The sequence below is a fragment of the Equus asinus genome, chromosome 23 (genome assembly GCF_041296235.1).
Source record: "Equus asinus isolate D_3611 breed Donkey chromosome 23, EquAss-T2T_v2, whole genome shotgun sequence".
NCBI classification, from domain to species: domain Eukaryota; kingdom Metazoa; phylum Chordata; class Mammalia; order Perissodactyla; family Equidae; genus Equus; species Equus asinus.
Window position 1 is genome coordinate 51015468 of NC_091812.1, and position 18261 is coordinate 51033728.

The 18261-nt window shown below is 44.4% G+C and overlaps 1 protein-coding gene across 1 annotated transcript in view; it reads right to left on the bottom strand.

Moving 5' to 3' along the window:
• SAXO1 (stabilizer of axonemal microtubules 1) overlaps positions 1 to 16298 on the bottom strand; it is a 79778-nt gene extending 63480 nt beyond the window's left edge. The window contains exon 1 of the mRNA XM_014845566.3: positions 16110 to 16298. Coding sequence (XP_014701052.2) covers positions 16110 to 16156 — 47 coding nt within the window. The 5' untranslated portion in view covers positions 16157 to 16298. The remainder of the gene's footprint in view (positions 1 to 16109) is intronic.
• Positions 16299 to 18261: the final 1963 nt, after the last annotated feature.

Genomic DNA, 18261 nt, shown 5'->3' on the forward strand with positions numbered 1-18261 from the left:
ACCTCTGGTCCTACTAAACAAACACTCGGGGTAGCCAGGTTCCACACCTCCAGAAACCTTAGTCTTTGAGAACACGGCCAAGCAATCTGAGCATCCTCCATACTGACCTTGTCCCAGAGCCCTTACTTATGAATTCCAGAACATGCCTTTTCTTTACACCTTTATACATATTTTTTTGGTCAACTGATTCTCCAGAAAAAAAGCAGCTTATAAAAAATAGGGGTAGAAAAAAACCTATTACAGACAGGCACACTGATTTTTTTTAAGCAGACAGGATCAATGAGTCTGTATTTCTGTTAGTAGAAAAAAAGTTTATTACAGTAATCAAGAAGGTATTTAACAGTATTTTAGAAAATTGTCTTTCAAAGTGATTTACCTGAACACTGAGCATGGGAAAATCTTTTTCAATAAAACTGCAGAAAGGAACCTGTTCTTAGAGCCAATGACTATGATTATCTACCAAATACAAACATTTAACCACACGCCAGGCTCTAGGTTACACGCACACATTGTCTTACATAATCTTTACAATAGTCCCACTTTACATATTAAGGAACTAAGGCTCAGAATGGTTTAAAAAAAAAGAAAAAGAAAAAATGCAGATCTAATGCCAGAATCTCTACCCTATTCCCTGCACTAGGGTATCCCGCATTGATCTCTGTTTTATGTATATTTTCCAATTGCACAGATTTTTAGACTCCTTAAAAACAGGAATTAAGTTTTCTGCTTATCCTAATAGCGCCATGAAACCTAAGCAAAGCTCAGAGCATTAAAAAGGCATTTAAATACATGCTGACTGGATTTCAATTCCAAATAACTCACTTCTTAACTATCCTATTTCTCCAGATCCTACAAACTAGCTAATGAGGACTTTGAACCCAGTGCCACTCTTTCTGGTGGGAGAGGCAGAGATGGGGACGTCCACAACATCACTAAACATTCACATGTCACTTCCTCTCTTTGCATTGGGAAGGCCAGGGCCATGAGTGACTTTAACAACAAAATATGACTGAAGGAGAGACAGCTCAGAGCACACAGAGATTCCCCCTCAACTGAATATGTGAATAAAAATTAGCAAACATGTTTCCTAAGAAGCATTCCTGTTCCCTGTGTGCCCGGAGCTAAGTCTTAGATGGTAAGACCCAAAGCTGAGTCAACATCCTTTCTCCCTCTAGGCAAATTAGTGGAAGCGAAGGTCAAAAGTAGGATTCACAGGTTTAGGTGTATGTACATTTAATTCAATAATAGCTTTACCTAATGGAATATGAACAGGTTATTCAACCCAAACTGATACAGAAAAAAAAAGACAAGTTTTTTAACTGAAACCAGTTTTTAAAAAACCCAAGAACCAATTATACGATTTATGAGCATTCTAGCTCTTTCTCTTCCTCTTTTTTCCCCCATAGTTCCATATTCTTATTAAACCATTTCAAATCTTACCAGCATTAAGGATGGATTTAAAAAAAATTAGAAAAAAATGAGGCAAAGATGAGCTGTTTTATTGTTTTAACCAAAGGCAAGCAAAGCAGAGACGAGAACCAGTAGAGAAGGTAAGATTGGGAGCCTGTGTTCACACTTATCTACACTTAGTCACCAGATGGGGGTTAAGAGCTGGGTTTCTTTAACCTTTGCCATCTCTTCAGGTGCACTTAGAGATGCTCAGGGGGCTCACCCCTAACCACCCCCCAAAATCCTTAGGCCTAAAGGATTAAAGTCATCTGTAATAGATAAGACATGAACAGAACTTCAAGTGAAAATGCTACGTGTGCATGTAATCTAATTGGTGGATTATCTACTGACCTGTAAATCTGGCATGGACAGTGGTGGGAGGGGGCGCACAGAGTCTGAGAGGCAGGCACAGCAAGGTACCACAGCACTGTTCCCGTAAGATGGGTGGCAGAGGGGCTCCACCCAGCCAGCCCCTTATTGCTGGATGAACTGTCAGAACCTCACAACAGGACCTCCAAACATGCAAATCCTAGCACCCCCCTTCACTCAGAACTCAGACAAGCAGCCTGGTGATTATATTTTCGCTTCTATTAATTTTTCTAAAAGGAAAGTACACACAGGCTAGCAAAAATGAGTTTCTCGGTCCCTCTGCAGATATGTCTCATTCTAAATTAATAAACAGGTATTTTGGTTAACACGTCAGTCTCTGTCGGCCTGGTTAGTGTGACACAGGCCCACAGGCGACTGCTCTGCTCTAAGAGTGCTGACAAAAAGCAGGACTCTGTGCCAACAAGAAGAACCACCCAGGATGCTGGGCTGTGAGGTTGTCTCCACTGATCAGGCATTTCCCTGGAAACAAGGCTGCTTCATCAGCCTCCCGCAAACTTCCACAGCTTCCACCAGCTGAAACGGGGCTCCAGAAGCTAACTGCAGGCTGAGTTTCCCTCAAACTGTCTTTCAGACAAATTAAATTAAGACTGTGGAGGGGAACCAGCACAAAGGAAAGGAGTTTGTGAAGGTGTGAACAACAGCACAGAGCATCCCGCTTGGCCATTCGGCACGCACGACACAGGTGCAAGCCTAAGTTCTCCACCTCTGGCTTTGGCAACAAAGTCAACCTAGCAGCTTTTGCAGTTTGTCCCTTTTCCTTTTTAGAGATTACATTGCCCCCTTGTGGGAAATAAGAAGGTAAAGTTTCATGGTGTTTCCCCTTACATTTGTCCAAGGACACTATGGAGAGAACGGGCCCCATCTCGGGGCAAGGGCTGACGGATACCGTTCAGGAACATGAGCACAAGCTTGTCACATCTTTTAATTTATCAGAAGAAAATGGAAGTTCCAACTTTTTAAAATCAGGAGACGTCACCTCATGTTAGCAACCAATTCCATTTCTTAGAAAAAATATTTGGCAGATGCCCAGTTTGCGAAGTGGGTATTGCATGTGAGTCTAGAACAGTCTGGGGCGTCTGGAACACAGGGTGTGAGTAGAGTGAGCACACAGAGCATAGTCAGTCAGTAGACAGGGTGTCGGCTAGTAGAGTCAGTACACGTGGTGTCAGCATAGTTTGGGGAGCCTGGAGGACTGGGTGCAGGGCAGGGAGCAGCGGAAAGGTAGGGTAGGGCCTTGAGGGTCAAGTGTGTCCTCTATCAACGGACAACTACCAAAGGCTTTGAATCAAAGCCACATGATCTGAGTTTTAGAAAAATTGCCATCAGACTTGGCATTGTGACCGGTCTCAGCTAGAGCAGAAGTGGAAACAGAACCGAGCATCTCAGGTAAGCCCCCTAAACACGGAGAAAACTACAATGTGCTATGTCATTGGATGGAATCTTCTTGCTTAGATTTAAGGCTTCCTGAGAGAGGGGAATAGAGGGATGCTCAGGAGCGCCGCAGCTTTGTCACAGGTATTACCAGATGCCTCCTCCACCCCGTGCACAGTTAGAATGTGGGACCTCCCACTACGGAGGCTCTGCAGGGAAAGCAACGCCAGTGATGCTGAGAGACGGTGCTCCTATGGGGGTTAGGAAGTCAGTGAACAAGACCACAAAATAGAGCACGAGACCTGGAAAGCATTAAAACCTCCCTGTGAAGTTTGACTAATACTTAAGGGGGGAGGGGGGTTGAGGTGAAAGGTCCTTTCCCAAGGAGAGTGGAGAGACAAGTCAGAGCTCACAGCAGAAGACGCTTCTCGCTGACAGTTGATGGAGGGCGATGAGCGCCAGCATCACTTGTCGAGGCTGGTTCCAACAAGCCTTGCCAAAAAACTCTAAGAACAGACCACATCTTTACCTTGCGTCCTTTTAATCAATGACTGGAAAGATCTGAAAGCCTTAAAATTGCATCTCTTCTTGAAGAAACACATGCCTTTTGTTTTTGAGATCAACATGCAATCAAGTAGCCACGCGTTTCTTAAAGTATGGTCCCCCATCCACCTGCATCAGAATCACCAGGGTTAATCGTTAAAATTTGCACATTCCTGGACCTCAGACCCACAGAGTCAAACTACCCAGAGGCAGGGCCCAGGAATCTGCATCTTTCAAACAGCTCTCCAGTTGACTCTTAGGTAGGCTTAAGTCTGCAGACACTGGAATTTCAGACTTTCACACGCAGGGGATGGGCACCATGGCGGGGAAAAGCTCTGTCTTTCTCCAAGGACAATAGTGTAAGATCATTCCTGTGAGAAAGCCATCAATGCAAAATTATCAAACCATACACCATGTTTGAGAATGCCTCTAGCCCAGGGATTCTCAACTGAGAGCGATTTTGCCCCCCAAGGGATATTTGGCAATATCTGGAAACATTTTTGATTGTCACAACTGGCTGGGTGCCACCGGCATCTAGTGGGTTGAGACCAGGAATGCTGAACATCCTACAAGGCACAGGACACAACAAAAATGTCACCATGTGCCACAGCTGAGAAACCCTGCTCTAGCCTAACTTTAGTATTTTCATAAATTAATACAAAAATTTAATCATAATTTTTAGCCATTTCTTTTTTAGCTGCCTAAGATCTGAAGCCCTTCCTTGGTTTGAGGAATTCCCAACCACGTTAATCTTGTGAAAGGCAGTGCCCACCTCCCACTATAGAAACCTAAAAGTAAGACACCCCCCAATTCTGCAGTGACACCTGAGCACATGACCAAGGCCTGGCCAATCAGAAGCTCCCATCTGGGAATTTTAATATAGAACAGGTAACGGAAAAAAAATTTTTAATGGGGTGACAGTGAAGAATTCATTCCACAGGCAGGGATATCGGCAGGGCCAGGGCCACGTCTGGTGACCGTAGCTGCAGCTGCAGAATGCTGAGCCCTGACAGGGCATCAGCAGCATCCTTGCCAGATGGTCTCTGGAGAGTGTTTGGGCTGTAGCTCTGGCCTCCTGGCCTCTCCTAGAACTTCCCATTTTCCATCCTTGGCTCTTCAGCCTTCCCAGCAATTCTGTGAACTGCCCTATAGCTTTTCATTTGTTTAAACCTGCTTAAATCAGCCAGTGTCCATTTCAGTTGCTTCAACCAAGAATTCTGAATAATATAACCATTCTAGGAGCTTTCCTTAGTAGCAGCATCATCATTTAAAAATATCCATACCTAGTTCCTACATCATCTTATGCGAGGATTAGAAGCTTGAGAAGCTAAGGATGACAAAACAAACCCTAAATACACGCGATGACTTAGAGTAGGCACACAGTGTCCACTGGGATAGAAGACGTGCGACTATTCATCTTACTTTTCTTTCTTATTGTACTATATTATGTGAGTTATTTAAGATTCTTCAAATTCCTTTTGGGGAAGAAAGCCCCTTAATCAATTCCATGTCTAGATAAAGCAGTGGAAGAGAAATGGGAAGCCTTGACTCATGGAAGTGTCAGAATTTCAGGAACTGCCATGGTTGGCAGCAAGGAACGAGGAGGGCTTCCAAGCCAAGAGCCCAGTTTAGAAAAGGCTCCAAGCTGGTGGGAAGTGGAACGTCAGAAGGAAAGAAACATGAGTCATCCCAGACTTGCAATGGAACACATTTGGAAAGTCCATACACTCATTGTTAGAAGCTTGAAATCCATTTCCCACAAAAGCATTGCTTCACATGGGGGCTAGAGTCCCAGGTTAGCCCACAAAAGCCTCCTAAACATGAACTGCTACATGTAGATATAATCAGAGAAAGTCATGGAAGCAATAGATGAAGCTTTTTTATACATTACCCGAAAGTTATCAAAGGGCTCTCAGAAAAGGAGGGGCACCAAGTGAAAAGGCAGCTTCAGCAGGAGCAGTGGGTAGAGAGAGGAGGTTAACGTCTGCACATGTGCTTAATGCATTAACGATAAATGCCTTAAGAACCCGCGTAACTTCCTCGGTTTTCCAGGCACATATGGATCTCAGCTTATTCTTCATATCACATGCACCCATAGTTCTTTGCTCTGTAGTAGTCTTTCAAGTTCAATCATCATATTAAAATAAATGCTCTCCTCTCCCTTTCCACAAATCTGGGTTTTCAGTGTTGAAAGGGACCCTAGAGATCCTTTTGTCAAACCTCCTGTCCAGTTCAGGAATCCTTTCTACAGCATCCCGACAGGCACACGCCCAGCTTGAGGATCAAAGGCAGTCCACTTCAAGTCCCAATGGTTCTAACTGCTACAAAATTCTCCTTGATTTGTATTGAGCCCAAATCAGTTTTCATGAAGTGACCACTCAATGGTCTTAGTTCGACCCTCTGAACAACCCAGAACAAGTACAGGTCCTCCTCTGCAGAATACTCCCTTTCAAACACTAGCTGACTGTCTGCCCATCCCCTGATCCTGTCAGATTTACGTTTTCTCACTTCCAGAATGCATTCCCCATATCCTGGCCCTCGTGGTCACTTGCTGGTATTCTTTAAAAAAATAAAGTGTCCAAATGGAAGAGCATCCTTCAGTTGTGGTCTGACCAAGCCAAAGTCCAACAGAGTCATTACATCTCCTGACCTGGACATCCTACTTCCATTCAGCCTGAAACTAAGTTAATGCTTCTTAGTATCCACATCATACCATCAGATCATATAAACTTGTGCTTAAGTAAAACCCAAAGACTTTTTCACAAACTATGGCCAAGACAAACCTCTCCGTTATGAACATACATAATTGATTTTTCACCCCAAATGTAGAACTTCATTTACTCTTGTTAAGTTTCAGCTTGGTTTCGGCCCAGCATTCCAGTCTGTCAAGATAATTTTGAATCTTGACGCTGTCCTCTATCACACTTGCTGTATTCTTGCCACTTTGTGTTTTCAGTACATTTGACAAGGATGACTACTAGGTCTTCATCCAACTTTTGATAAAAATTTGAACAAGACAAGGCTAATGATGGAGTCCCGTGGCACAGGGCTAGTGCTATTGTTCCAAGTAGGCAAAAAGCCATCAGTCAACACTGTACGGTATGGGCCTCAATGAGCTGGGAAATACCTAATTATGCTATCATCAATCTTTCACCAACTTTATCTACAAGGATATCTTGGCAAGAGTCCTTAAGAGGTCAATCATTTCTTCCTCTAACCATTGTTTCCCGACTCATAGCCCTATTCCACAAAGCAGACCCCTCCCACAGCTGCCCTGTATTATGTAACTCCGTCTGCCATCCTCCCACCCCACCGCCAGAGCTCAGCCGATTGGACCAAGGGGAAGGACCTGGATAGCAGAGGAACTGTGTGTTAGGGCCAACCAGGCCTTGTTCCCCTTGAAATTTGGAAATAGTACACTGAACTCTAGTCTCTTTGGTTACCTGAAATGAGAAGTGGTGGCCAATGTGCAGAGGAAGTCAGAGTGCTGAGAGGAAACTGCATCAGACATGCCCCGAAGAGTCAATGAGGCCCAAGAAAGACATTCATTCATTCTAACCAGCCATTCAATTTTTAGAAAAATCAAAAACATCTGTCCATCTTCAGCTTTGTGACACATCTCCACTTTTCCCTCACTTCTCTAAGGCCCAGAAGACCTCTGCAGATATCTTCAGAACCCTGAGACGGAAATTCTCTGGGCCTAGAAAAACTCCATTACAGAGGATACGGACTACCTCACTGTCTGATCATTAATTTTATTTTAATTTTATTACAGTTAGAACACTTAACTGAGATCTACCATCTTAAAATCTTCAGTGTACAATACAGTATTGTCGACTATAGGCACAATGTTGTACAGCAGATCTCCAGAGGTTATCCACCTTGTACAACTGAAACTGTGTTTGTTGATTAGTAACTCCCCACTGCCCCCTCCCCCAGGCCCTGGCAACCACCATTCCACTCTTTGGTTCTATGAATTCGACTATTTCAGATACCTCAGATAAGCAGAATCATGCAGTATTTGTCCTTCTGTGACTGGCTTATTTTAGTTAGCATAATGTCCTTAAGGTTCACCCATGCTATCACATATTGCAGAATTCCCTTCCTTTTAAAAACCGAGTAATATTCCATTGTATACACCACATTTTCTTTATCCATTCATCCATCAAGGGACATTTAGGTTGTTTCCACATCTCGACTATTATGAGCAGTGCTGCAATGAATATGGAGTGCAGCTCTCTCTTCAAGATCCTGATACCAATCCTTTAGGATAAATACCGAGAACTGAGATTGCTGGACCATATGGTAGCTCTGTTCTTAATTTTCTGAAGAACCAACTTACTATTTTCCATAGTGGCTGCACCATTTTGCATTCCCATCAACACTGTGAAAAGGCAACTGACAGAATGGGAGAAAATATTTGCAAACCATATATCTAATAAGGGGTCAATCTCCAAAATGTATAAGGAACTCCTATAACAATAGCAAAAAGAATTAATAACCTGATTTAAAAATGGACCAAGGATCTGGACAGGTACATGAAAAAATGTTCAATGTCACTAATCATCAGGGAAATGCAAATCAAAACCACCATGAGATATCACCTCACACCTGTCAGGATGGCTATTATCAGAAAAACAAAAAACGAGTGATGATCACTGACTTTTAAAAGTCCAGAGATGCTAAAGGATCTGAACAAGTTCACAAAGCTTATAGTTAATCAAAACCAGGACTAGAATTCAAACACTCATAATTCACTGTCCCTTGTTCTTTCCTAGACGTTACCCACTGTGCTCCATCTGAAGTGAGATAGAAGAACAATGTATTCAATTAATTCTTTGCTTCTCATTTTGAGCTCTATGTTCACAGATATTATGTAGGCTTTCTTTATTTGAAGAACTGAGTTGAAATACATCATACTTGAAAGAGAAAATGGATAATTAAGGGAGAAAGTTTTGATTTTTTTAAATCATCATCACATAAAGGATAACACTTCTAAAATGAAGTAACTGACCAGGCAGAAATTTAACTAATTCCTTACCTTACAAACTCAATGTTACCATCAGAATGAGAGGCTTTTGCATAATCTGGATATCCAAAATATATGGAAATATGTGGCTAAGTGGTAAACTTGACAGCCATTTAGAAACACTGTCCTTTCCATTTAGAGAAACAATCATAGATGCTTCAAAGTTATTTTGAACAAGCCAATAAAGAAGACTACAGAAGGGTGGAGTTTGCTAGGCAGTGAGGATACTTTAAGACCCAGGTTGTTGTATTTGGGGGCTGGGGGTTGGTTAGGAAGATCGGCCCTGAGCCAACATGTTGTCAATCTTCCTCTTTTTGCTTGAGGAAGATGGTCCCTAAGCCAACAACTGTGCTAATCTTCCTCTGCTTTGTATATGGCACGCCACCACAGAATGGCTTGATGAGCCATGTGTAGGTCCGTGCCTAGGAGCCAAACCTGTGAACCCTGGGCCACTGAAGCAGAGCACGTGAACTTAACCACCACACCACCTGGCTGCCCCCCCCCCCCCCCCCCCCCGGCAGGTCGTTGTTTTTGAGACTTGGAAAGCTCTACTTTGATGTTTGTTCATGTCAGCTGCTGAGAAGTATAATCAGTGCTGGACTCAAGTGTGGGCGTGTCCCTGCAAGGGCAGACGGCCCCTCGGCCGTGTGCAGAGCAGCTTAAATCTTTGCAGACGGTCCCTATCCTCCAAATTCAACCAGGTTCCCCAAGCACTGAAGCACATCACCCTGCTTTAATTCTCTGCAGAGCGTTTTTCATTCCCTGCCAGTTAATAAATGAAATTAACACTCTTCCCTAGACTGCAAGCTGTCCATGAGAGCAGAGATCTTGGCCACACCTCCTAGGGCCTCCCTGCTCACAACACAGACTGGCATATTTATATTTATTTAATGACTCTTATCTATGCTTTACTGTGTATACCAGGCATTGTTCTACTTGCTTCCTTAACACTGCCTCAATCCTCACAACAACCCTGGAAGTAGGCTCAATTGTTATCTGCATCTTACAGATGGGAACACTGAGGCACACAGAAGCAAAGACTATGCTGTACAATGGTTCAACATGACACAGCTGATGAGTGGAAAGGCTGGGATTTGAACCCAGGTGGTCCAGCTCCAGAATCTGCGCTAGCTCCTAAGCTCAGCTGCCTCTCATAGATCACCAGTAAATTATTTGTTGAATAAAGTAAAGTGAGAAAAAAGACAAGCATGGAATGGAGATAAGATACCATTAAAAATATTAACAAACCACAAATCCACCCAGAAGATCTAACTGAGTAACAGACTTAAAGTTGGCCTAATTCAGATAGTATTTATTTCAACAGAAAAAAAAGGAAGGAATGCTGCTCTTTTGAGAACTTCTTTTGGGGAGAAGACTTTTTTCTATGTTATGCGCCTGCTCAAATCCATCAGCGGCTCTCTTGGCTGCCTGAGTCCACGTTCTGAGGCATTTAAGGGCCCCGGGCAATTTGCCTCCTGGGAGCTTCTGGCACACCTCCCTCTTCAGGCTCAAGTGCTCACATGGATGGGTGTCTCCATGTCTCTAAGACCACCATGCCCTGCAGCTCATATAGACAACCCTACCCCCGATATAATGTTTTCCTTCAGAGCTCACTGCTGAAAGGCAGGCCTGTGCTCCTCTCCCACCTAACCCTCACGCCTACCCTAAGAATAAGGTGGTGTTGTTATCCCTGTCTTACAGAAAGATTCAGCGACTTGCACAAGCCCACGCAGTTCAAAAGCAGCAGAGCCGGGATTTGCAGCCAGGCAGCCTGACTGCCACAGTGCCTTTCCTCGTCACCCCACGGAAGCCATTTCCCCTTCCTACAGCTTTCTCCGCCCCCCCCCCCACCAAAGACATCTCTCTCACTTCTGAAACCCTACATCACTTATTTTATTGGTCTCAGTCCTTTGAAGACTCAGCTACTTTTCTCCCATGAGACATGTCATCTTCCCAAATAAACTATCAATCACCTGAAGGTCAGTCTAAAATATTTTAATATCAGTGAAGGGAATGATGTTTAAAACTGCCCACAACAGGATGGAATTAGAGCAAGGGTGCTCTAAACCAGGCAATTTGTAAACTCTAAGCTTGCGTAGGCATCTTAACTGCTGTAATTTGAATTGCTACTAAGTTGTACTCCATAATTTCTTAACATCTGAAATTTGACTAATTATACACACTGACTTACTATACTCATTTTATAACATGAAACGTATATATGAACAACTAATTCGGATATCACAGAAATGCCTTAATTTTTAAAGAGCATATAACATAACATGAAAAGTGCATAAATTCTACAATAAAAATAATTCAACATTAAAGCGAAAGGGTTCTTTTTTTTTCTTGGCTTCTTGGATAAAAAGTCACCAGCAAGCGTCTATTAAAAGCTGTTCTTTGTCTTTTTTTCTTAATCAGAATTTATGAAGTCAATTTTATTTAAATTAAAAACAAGAATTCTTCTTGAAACATGTAATATCAAACCGATTCCTTGATTTTTTTTTTTTTCCCTTCCTCTTAATTTGTAACAGAGACTCTAAGAAAATAAAATCTAAGGTTAAGGAAATTTCCATCGATGTGAAGAAAATATTTTCCAAAATTAAAATAACAAGTTCCTCCCTGGTTAACATAACTGATTTAAGTTGCAGCTACATGGCTGCCCCTGAGGTCACCTTCCTCCCCAAGCTCTGTAAGGGCCAAATCCACATCCTTTTCAGCAATTTGCAAGTCCTCCATGGGACTACCTTTTTTATGAAATGCTGTGCATACTACCAATGCTACATAAATATTTCCTGATACGTTACCCAGTCCTGGAATTTCCTGCAAGATCACACAAGGTCTTTAAAAGAGTGCACAGCAAGCCATAAAATAATCAGATATAAAAGAAAGCTGTATCCATCCCTTGATTAACCACAATTTTTTTTTTTTTTTACAAGAATTTCAGAAAAAGCAGAGTTACGACATTTTAATCTCAGGAGAGAGATTTGCTATTTATATTACGCTACTAAAAGGCTTTTAGAATTACATCTATTTTTTTGCATCAGATAATATTTCTCAACTGGAGAGGAGCCTTCGTATTATAGTCTATAGTCAAAAATGGCCCAGTGTGACTTGAAAACAGATCATACAGTGTGAACTGGAACATCAAGCACAGTGTCTGATACACAGTAGGAGAGGAATAAAATTTCATTGACTTAACTGTGCCTAAAGCTTAACAAAATGTGTTTCTGTATATTAAAATTCATTTCAATGCTTCAATTTCATTATCCATGAAAGAGCTAGAGACGATTAAGTCCCCTTTAGCTTTAGACGGCTGATTAACATTTTACTTTATCTATAGTCCTCCCCCCGCCCCCTGCTAGTTTCAAACTTAGTAATCTGGGACAAGAACAGCTCAGTAAACAGAAAACATCCCCAGGGAAGAGGAAGCCTAAGATCAAGAAATTAAATTTTCAATCTAAGTAAGTCTTCCCATGTTGAAGGACCCCCAGGAAGATAATAATGTATGAGAAAGTGTTTCCAAAATTTTCAAAACACTACAGAAACGTAAGTAAGGAGGTACAATACAGAAACGGCAGGGTGACATTTGTTCAATAACAGGAAATGCTGGGATATGCAAATGAGATTGGAAATATTCTCTCATATACAAAAGCAGGGTCACTCCACTCAAACCCCTCAATGTAGCTCTGTTGTCAAGATAAGTGGTAAGTTGGTTAAAAACAAACTGCTGACTTTAGTGTATTTCTATAACTCATGAGTACTGAAAAGAGAATATTATGACATTTGATGGTAATAATTCCGATTACCAAATTTTGATTGTCAAGTGGAGTGTTGTTGTGGAGGGAGAGGCTTGAGCTTGATACAGTAAAATAAGCCCTTTTTTTTTTTAAACCAGCAAAGCTCATCACAAAGTTTTATGAGTGCTTATCTTTCCATTCAGATACTTGAAACCCCTTCACTTTGTAATCTGTGACCTATTCCTCAAGGTATACCACTTCCTGAGCTCTGCTGAGCCCTAAACTTTGACTAAGTGCTCATTCCAGAAAATTTAAGGTAAATTCTAAAAAATTAAACTAAAGGAAAACCCAGAACTCCAAGGTTTTTTTGGCCATCTAGGCTGGTCTGGCTTAACTAGCAGTGAGAGTTGGTTGGGAGAAGGCTGCCATCTTGTGGCCAAAAGTGAGAACTTGCTCCAAGGGAGCTGCGCATGCCCAGAGCCTCTGCCAGCGGCTCCTCCAGGAGGAAGCCTTCCTCTCCAAACCTCGCGCATCCCCAGAGCCTCCCCACTAGAAGAACGAAGGCTTCGAAAACTAAAGGTGAAAGGACGTGAAAGAACTCTTTGCTCAAATAAAGCCTCAGGAGGAAGATGAAGCGGGAGAGATGGAGGCTTCCCTCCCTCCCTAGCAGCCTGAAGAGCCTGCATAAGTCTCCGGATTTAAAAAAATCGGAGGAACGGAAGCCCAGGAAGATCAAGCGACTCACTCAGAAACCCCTCTCTCCTCTCAGAGTTCTTCTTCACACGTGCTTTTCCTCCAGATTTCTCATCACTTTTTCTCATAACCTCATGCTGGAAAAGCCAAAAATCATCGACTTCTAGAGCCTAGCAAACACCTATAAAATTCCTCTCACTCCATCTCAACCCGCCTCCGGGCAGATTTAATTAGAGATGAGGATGCGTCCTCCAAATAATGAGACTTTACATCAGTATTGTCCAATGTAACTGTCTGCAATGATGGAAATGTTTCATATCTGCACTGTCCAATACAATAGCTTCACAAACGGGCAGCTACTGAGCGCTTGAAACTTGCCTCGTGTGACTGAGGAACTGACTAATTTTAATTTAGAGGAAGTTGCCACACGTGACCAGTGGCTACCATGCTGGACAACACAGCTCTAAATCTCGCCTCCCTAATCCAGGATGTCATCACCTTGACAAATTTTAAAAATCCATCCATTTACTCGAAAAGCTATGTTTTGACTGCTACATGGAGAATAGTGTGTTAGTATTATACAGCACACACACACAAATAGAAAACTTGGTCTCTGCTTTCCAAGAGTAAACAATCAAATCGAAGAGATAAAGCACGCAGACATGTAAGGAGAGCCAAGAACACAGGGGTGGGTCCCTTTTGGATGGGGAGCTAGAGGGCTCATTAATGGTTGCCTAGCAACTGAAATGGCCTTAAAAGGCAGTGCAGCAGGAGGAGGGGACACGGGTATTTTAGAGAAAGGACAGCAAGGGTAAGGAACAGGAAGGGAGGTCAAAGTGCGTTCAGGAGATGCCAGGAAGCCCATTCGATTAGAGGAGGGGTTTTATGTAAGGGGGTCATAGGGGAGAAAATTAGAAAGCTACATTAGGACATGTTTCCAAACACAAAAGTGAGAGACCCAAGGAGGAAACAATGGAAATAAAAAGGGACCAATTAATGAAAGATTGCAAAGGAAGGGACCAGACTTTGGAAAGGATTAAATGTTTGGGATGGGGTGGATTAGAGGTTATTCAAATTTTTTAACCCAGGGTAAATGGAGGATTGCTGGCCCCACTGAAGGGGCAGATACTGGGAGAAATGGGAAATGCTGAATGTTTGAAGGCTGGTGACATTAATAAGATAGATGGGTCAACAAGCCCTTTGAGAAGCGAGACAAGAGAGGGGAGGAGAGGTTGATGGATGTGAGAGTCAGACGAGAGACTGTTGACTGAAAGCACCGAGCAGAAGGGTAGATACAGGACAAGGAGGAAGGAAAGGAGAAGAGACCCACAACAGACTCCACCTCTGATGGAAAATGGCTCCTTTGCAGGGATGAAGGCGGAACAGTCAGAGAAGGAGTATCCAGGGAAGCAGTACCCCCACTACAGGGATGGGAGGGAGATCCTAGCTGTGTACACTTCACACCTCTTAAATGAGCATCCCTGCCTTCCTAACCAGACTGTGTGCTGTGCAAAGGTGGAGACTGCGTCATATATTTCAATCCCAATGCCTACAACAGTGCAAATGAAACCCTAATGCCAATGTGCCAACGCTACCTGGATCTCTCACCACCTCCGGAGGAGGCTGGGGCGTGGGGGAGGCGGGGGCACCAGGGGGAGCCTCAGAGGTTTTGCCCCGGTGGTGTGGAAAATCAGCCCTAGACCAAAACACTGCTCTTGTCCCGCCTAACAAAGTTTAAAAGCAAGACGTACACTTGCACATGAGCTGGGTCAGTGGTTCCCAATCCTGGGAAATGGTCAGAATCACCTAAAGACGGCGGCAGGACCCACACTAGAGAGGATGACCTAACAGCCTGGGCAACTAACCCTGTTTTAAAGCTCCCCAGGTGTCTCTAATGAGCTGCCAGGGTGGAGGACCATCCACTGATGCCAGAGATGGGTGAGGCTTCTAACCCAGTTTACAGAGTGCTTTCTAATTCTCCTCACTGCTGATGCCGTTTTTATATTCACGTAGCATGTTGCAGTTGGCCAGCACATTTTGCAGATTTCAAGATGCTAACATCTGTTAAGCACAATCCATTAGTAAGAGTCTCACACCCATTATCTCATTTAATCCTTAGAGAATCCTGGAGAAGTTCAGTTGCCTGCCCAAGACTCCACCATCAGCGGCAGCCCAGGAGAGCTGACCCCAGAATCCACCCTCTTCTCTGCTGCTGCCCCCCAGCCCAGCAGCTCCCCAGGTGGCCTGGGATGCAAGTGGAAGGGGCATCTCAGACTCTGAGACACAGGAGGGGAGTCAGCTGCAGAACTCTGAGGAAAGCCCTGATTGCTCCCTGGGACCACCTGCCTTCGCCCAGCTTCACCCAGGCGTGGTCCTCAAAGGCAACCGTCTAGCAGAAACAGAGTGCAAAAGTGACTTCCTTTCCTTATTCTTGTTCAACTCTACACGAGGGTGCAAACAAGTTTTACAAATACCTTATACTTCTCCAACAAAGTAGCAATAATTTCTGAGTGAGAAACTCTGTTATAATAGAGGACTCCTCGTCCCCATCCCACCCCTTCCAAAAAGAGTCTCCTCCCGACCTGGCCAGGGGTCTTCTGTCCTCGCCTGACACTTTCTGGGCTGCAGGGAGGGAAGCAGAGGCTGTAGTCATTTCAACCTCCAGCAGCTCTGAAGTGAAGGAACAGGGGAAAGGCCTGGGGACAGCCACCTTTACCCAGACTGATTCAACGCGGACATGTTAATGTGACAACACTGCAGCCTAAAAAATGTTGACAAGTGGACGAATCCACCGCGATGCTGCCTGATGACGCCGCCCAGGGTTAAGTCTCGGCCTAGTTGTGGAGTCTGAAAATCCAGGCTCCTGGGCCTTGGTCTGGGCGCGGCCACCTTACCCGCAGGAGCACAGGTCGCAGATGCACTTCCTCTTCAGCGGGCCCATCCTGAGGCTGGGATGTTCGCGCAGAGCATCCCCCGCCGCCGCCTCGCTGGGGACGCGCCAAGTCTCGAGGGCCTCAGCAAATGGCCTGAATGTTTACTCCAAAGAAAACTTAAGTGGCCCTTTTGCAAAGTCTGGTCGTCTGTTCCCGTCCTTGAGCCGGCCTTGCGCGAGAGCAGCCGGGGCGCCCTCTCTCTGCGCGCCGCCGCCCCGCCTCCGCAGGCTGGACCCACGCACCGGCGGCGGCTGCCCCCGCCCTGGAAGCTGCGCGGCCGGCGGACCCCGGGGTCTCTGTGACGTCGCCAGGCCCAGGAGGCGCGCCTCTGGGTGGCAATGATGTCACAGGGCTGCTTGTGAGGTCAGGAAGCTAGGAGGCCCAGAACAAAAGTCCCCTGTTGGACCTTGGAGAAACCTGAAGGTGAAGGGCATGACGACTTTGGAAAGCCCGTGCGTGAGCAAGTCAGCAGATGCCATGCTCACTTGTGCCAAAGAGACTGAAAACATCACTGCCATCACATGGGGTGGCGTTTTCTATCTCTAAGATCCATGGTACCTTTTCTTTTGAAAGGCATTCCTTGATGTCCTGCAGGCTGTCCTTAAATGCCATTTCCAGGTCTTCCTTGTGGAAATCGATGCCTCTGGCTCCACCCATAGACCTTGCACTCTTGAGAACAAAGCAGTTTGAGGGGCCTAGGCCTCTGCGGCTCACGTGGGTGATCAGCAACTTCTCCAGGTGTTAGTACTGATGCCTCCATGCAGTGGTTAAGTTTTTGTGTCCATCAGAATCACCTGGCTTGATAAAACAGGATTGCCAGACGTCACTCCCAGAGCTTCTGATTCAGTAGGCCTGGGGTTGGCTGAGAATTTGCATGTCCAATAAGTTCCCAGCGATGGTGATGCTGCTGGGCCGGGGACCATAGTTTCAGAAGCACAGCTTGGGAGATGCTTTTGCCGTCTCCAGCCAGCCTTCCCCTAGTGTAATATTTCTCCAGCTTACCCGATCCTGGGAACCACTGCAGATCCTGCCCAGAAAGCTCCTGCCTCCAAACTCCAGTCTGGGACTCTAGTCTCAGCAAGAAGTCTGGTGATTCTGATCATGAGGCAAGCTGAGGAGACACTGCTCTGGTGGGCTCTGTGGAATTAAACATTATCACTCCCTTGTTATGGGAAATGGGAGCCTGAAGTATTGACCATCCTTATGCTTGTTTTTCTTTCCCACACTTCCTAACTCTTCCCATTAGTCTTATCAATGAGTGAGTAAGTGAGTCAGAGGATTCTTAGACTGCAGGATACTTAATATTCAGAGTTTTGGGGGTTTATCTTCTTCCATGTTAGGCTCCAGAACAGAGGTCAGCAAACTATTGCCTGCAGGTCAAGTTCAGCTGGCCACCTGTTTCTGTATGGCCAGCAAGCTAAGAATGGTCTTTACATTTTTAAATGGTTGAAAAAATTAAAATATTACATGATGCATGAAACAGAAAATTCAAATTTCAGTGTCTATAAATAGATTTTTGAATTTTGTCAAGAAATTTGTGGAGATGTTCCTGATTTTGCTTCTTGGCCCAAAAAAGCTAAAATATTTACTATATGACTTTTTATAGAGAAAGTTTGCCGACCCCAGCTCTAGAAAGTCAAAAAGGTAGGTCCGGAGGGCAGCAAAGCTTACTGGTCATTCTTAGGAATACTGGAGGGCAAAGCTCCTTGCCTTCCTAGTAGGAGGTCAGGGGAGGATGGAAACAGGGAAGAGGGAGGAACAAGAAGATGGAGAGGTGGGAGCTACTGGAAGCCAAGGCAAAGCCTGCGTGCCATCCTTGCCACTGACAGGGTCATCACATGGCCCTTCCAGAGAAACTATGGTGCTAGACACCAGCCTTCACTTGACAGCTGTCTAAACATTATCCATGAATCTTTCAGAAGAAGGATGTCCTACTCATGCCCCAGTGTTTGATGAGAAGCATGCCCCATTCAAACTGCCCTTGTGGATAGCAACCTTGTCAACAGCTCATGGCACCCCCAACTTCCCCCATCCCTGCCCTCAACAGAGGGTGCAGCTTTTAAAAGATGAAGATGGTGTGGAGAAAATAGCCTCAGCACTGGTGTTTCTGTAA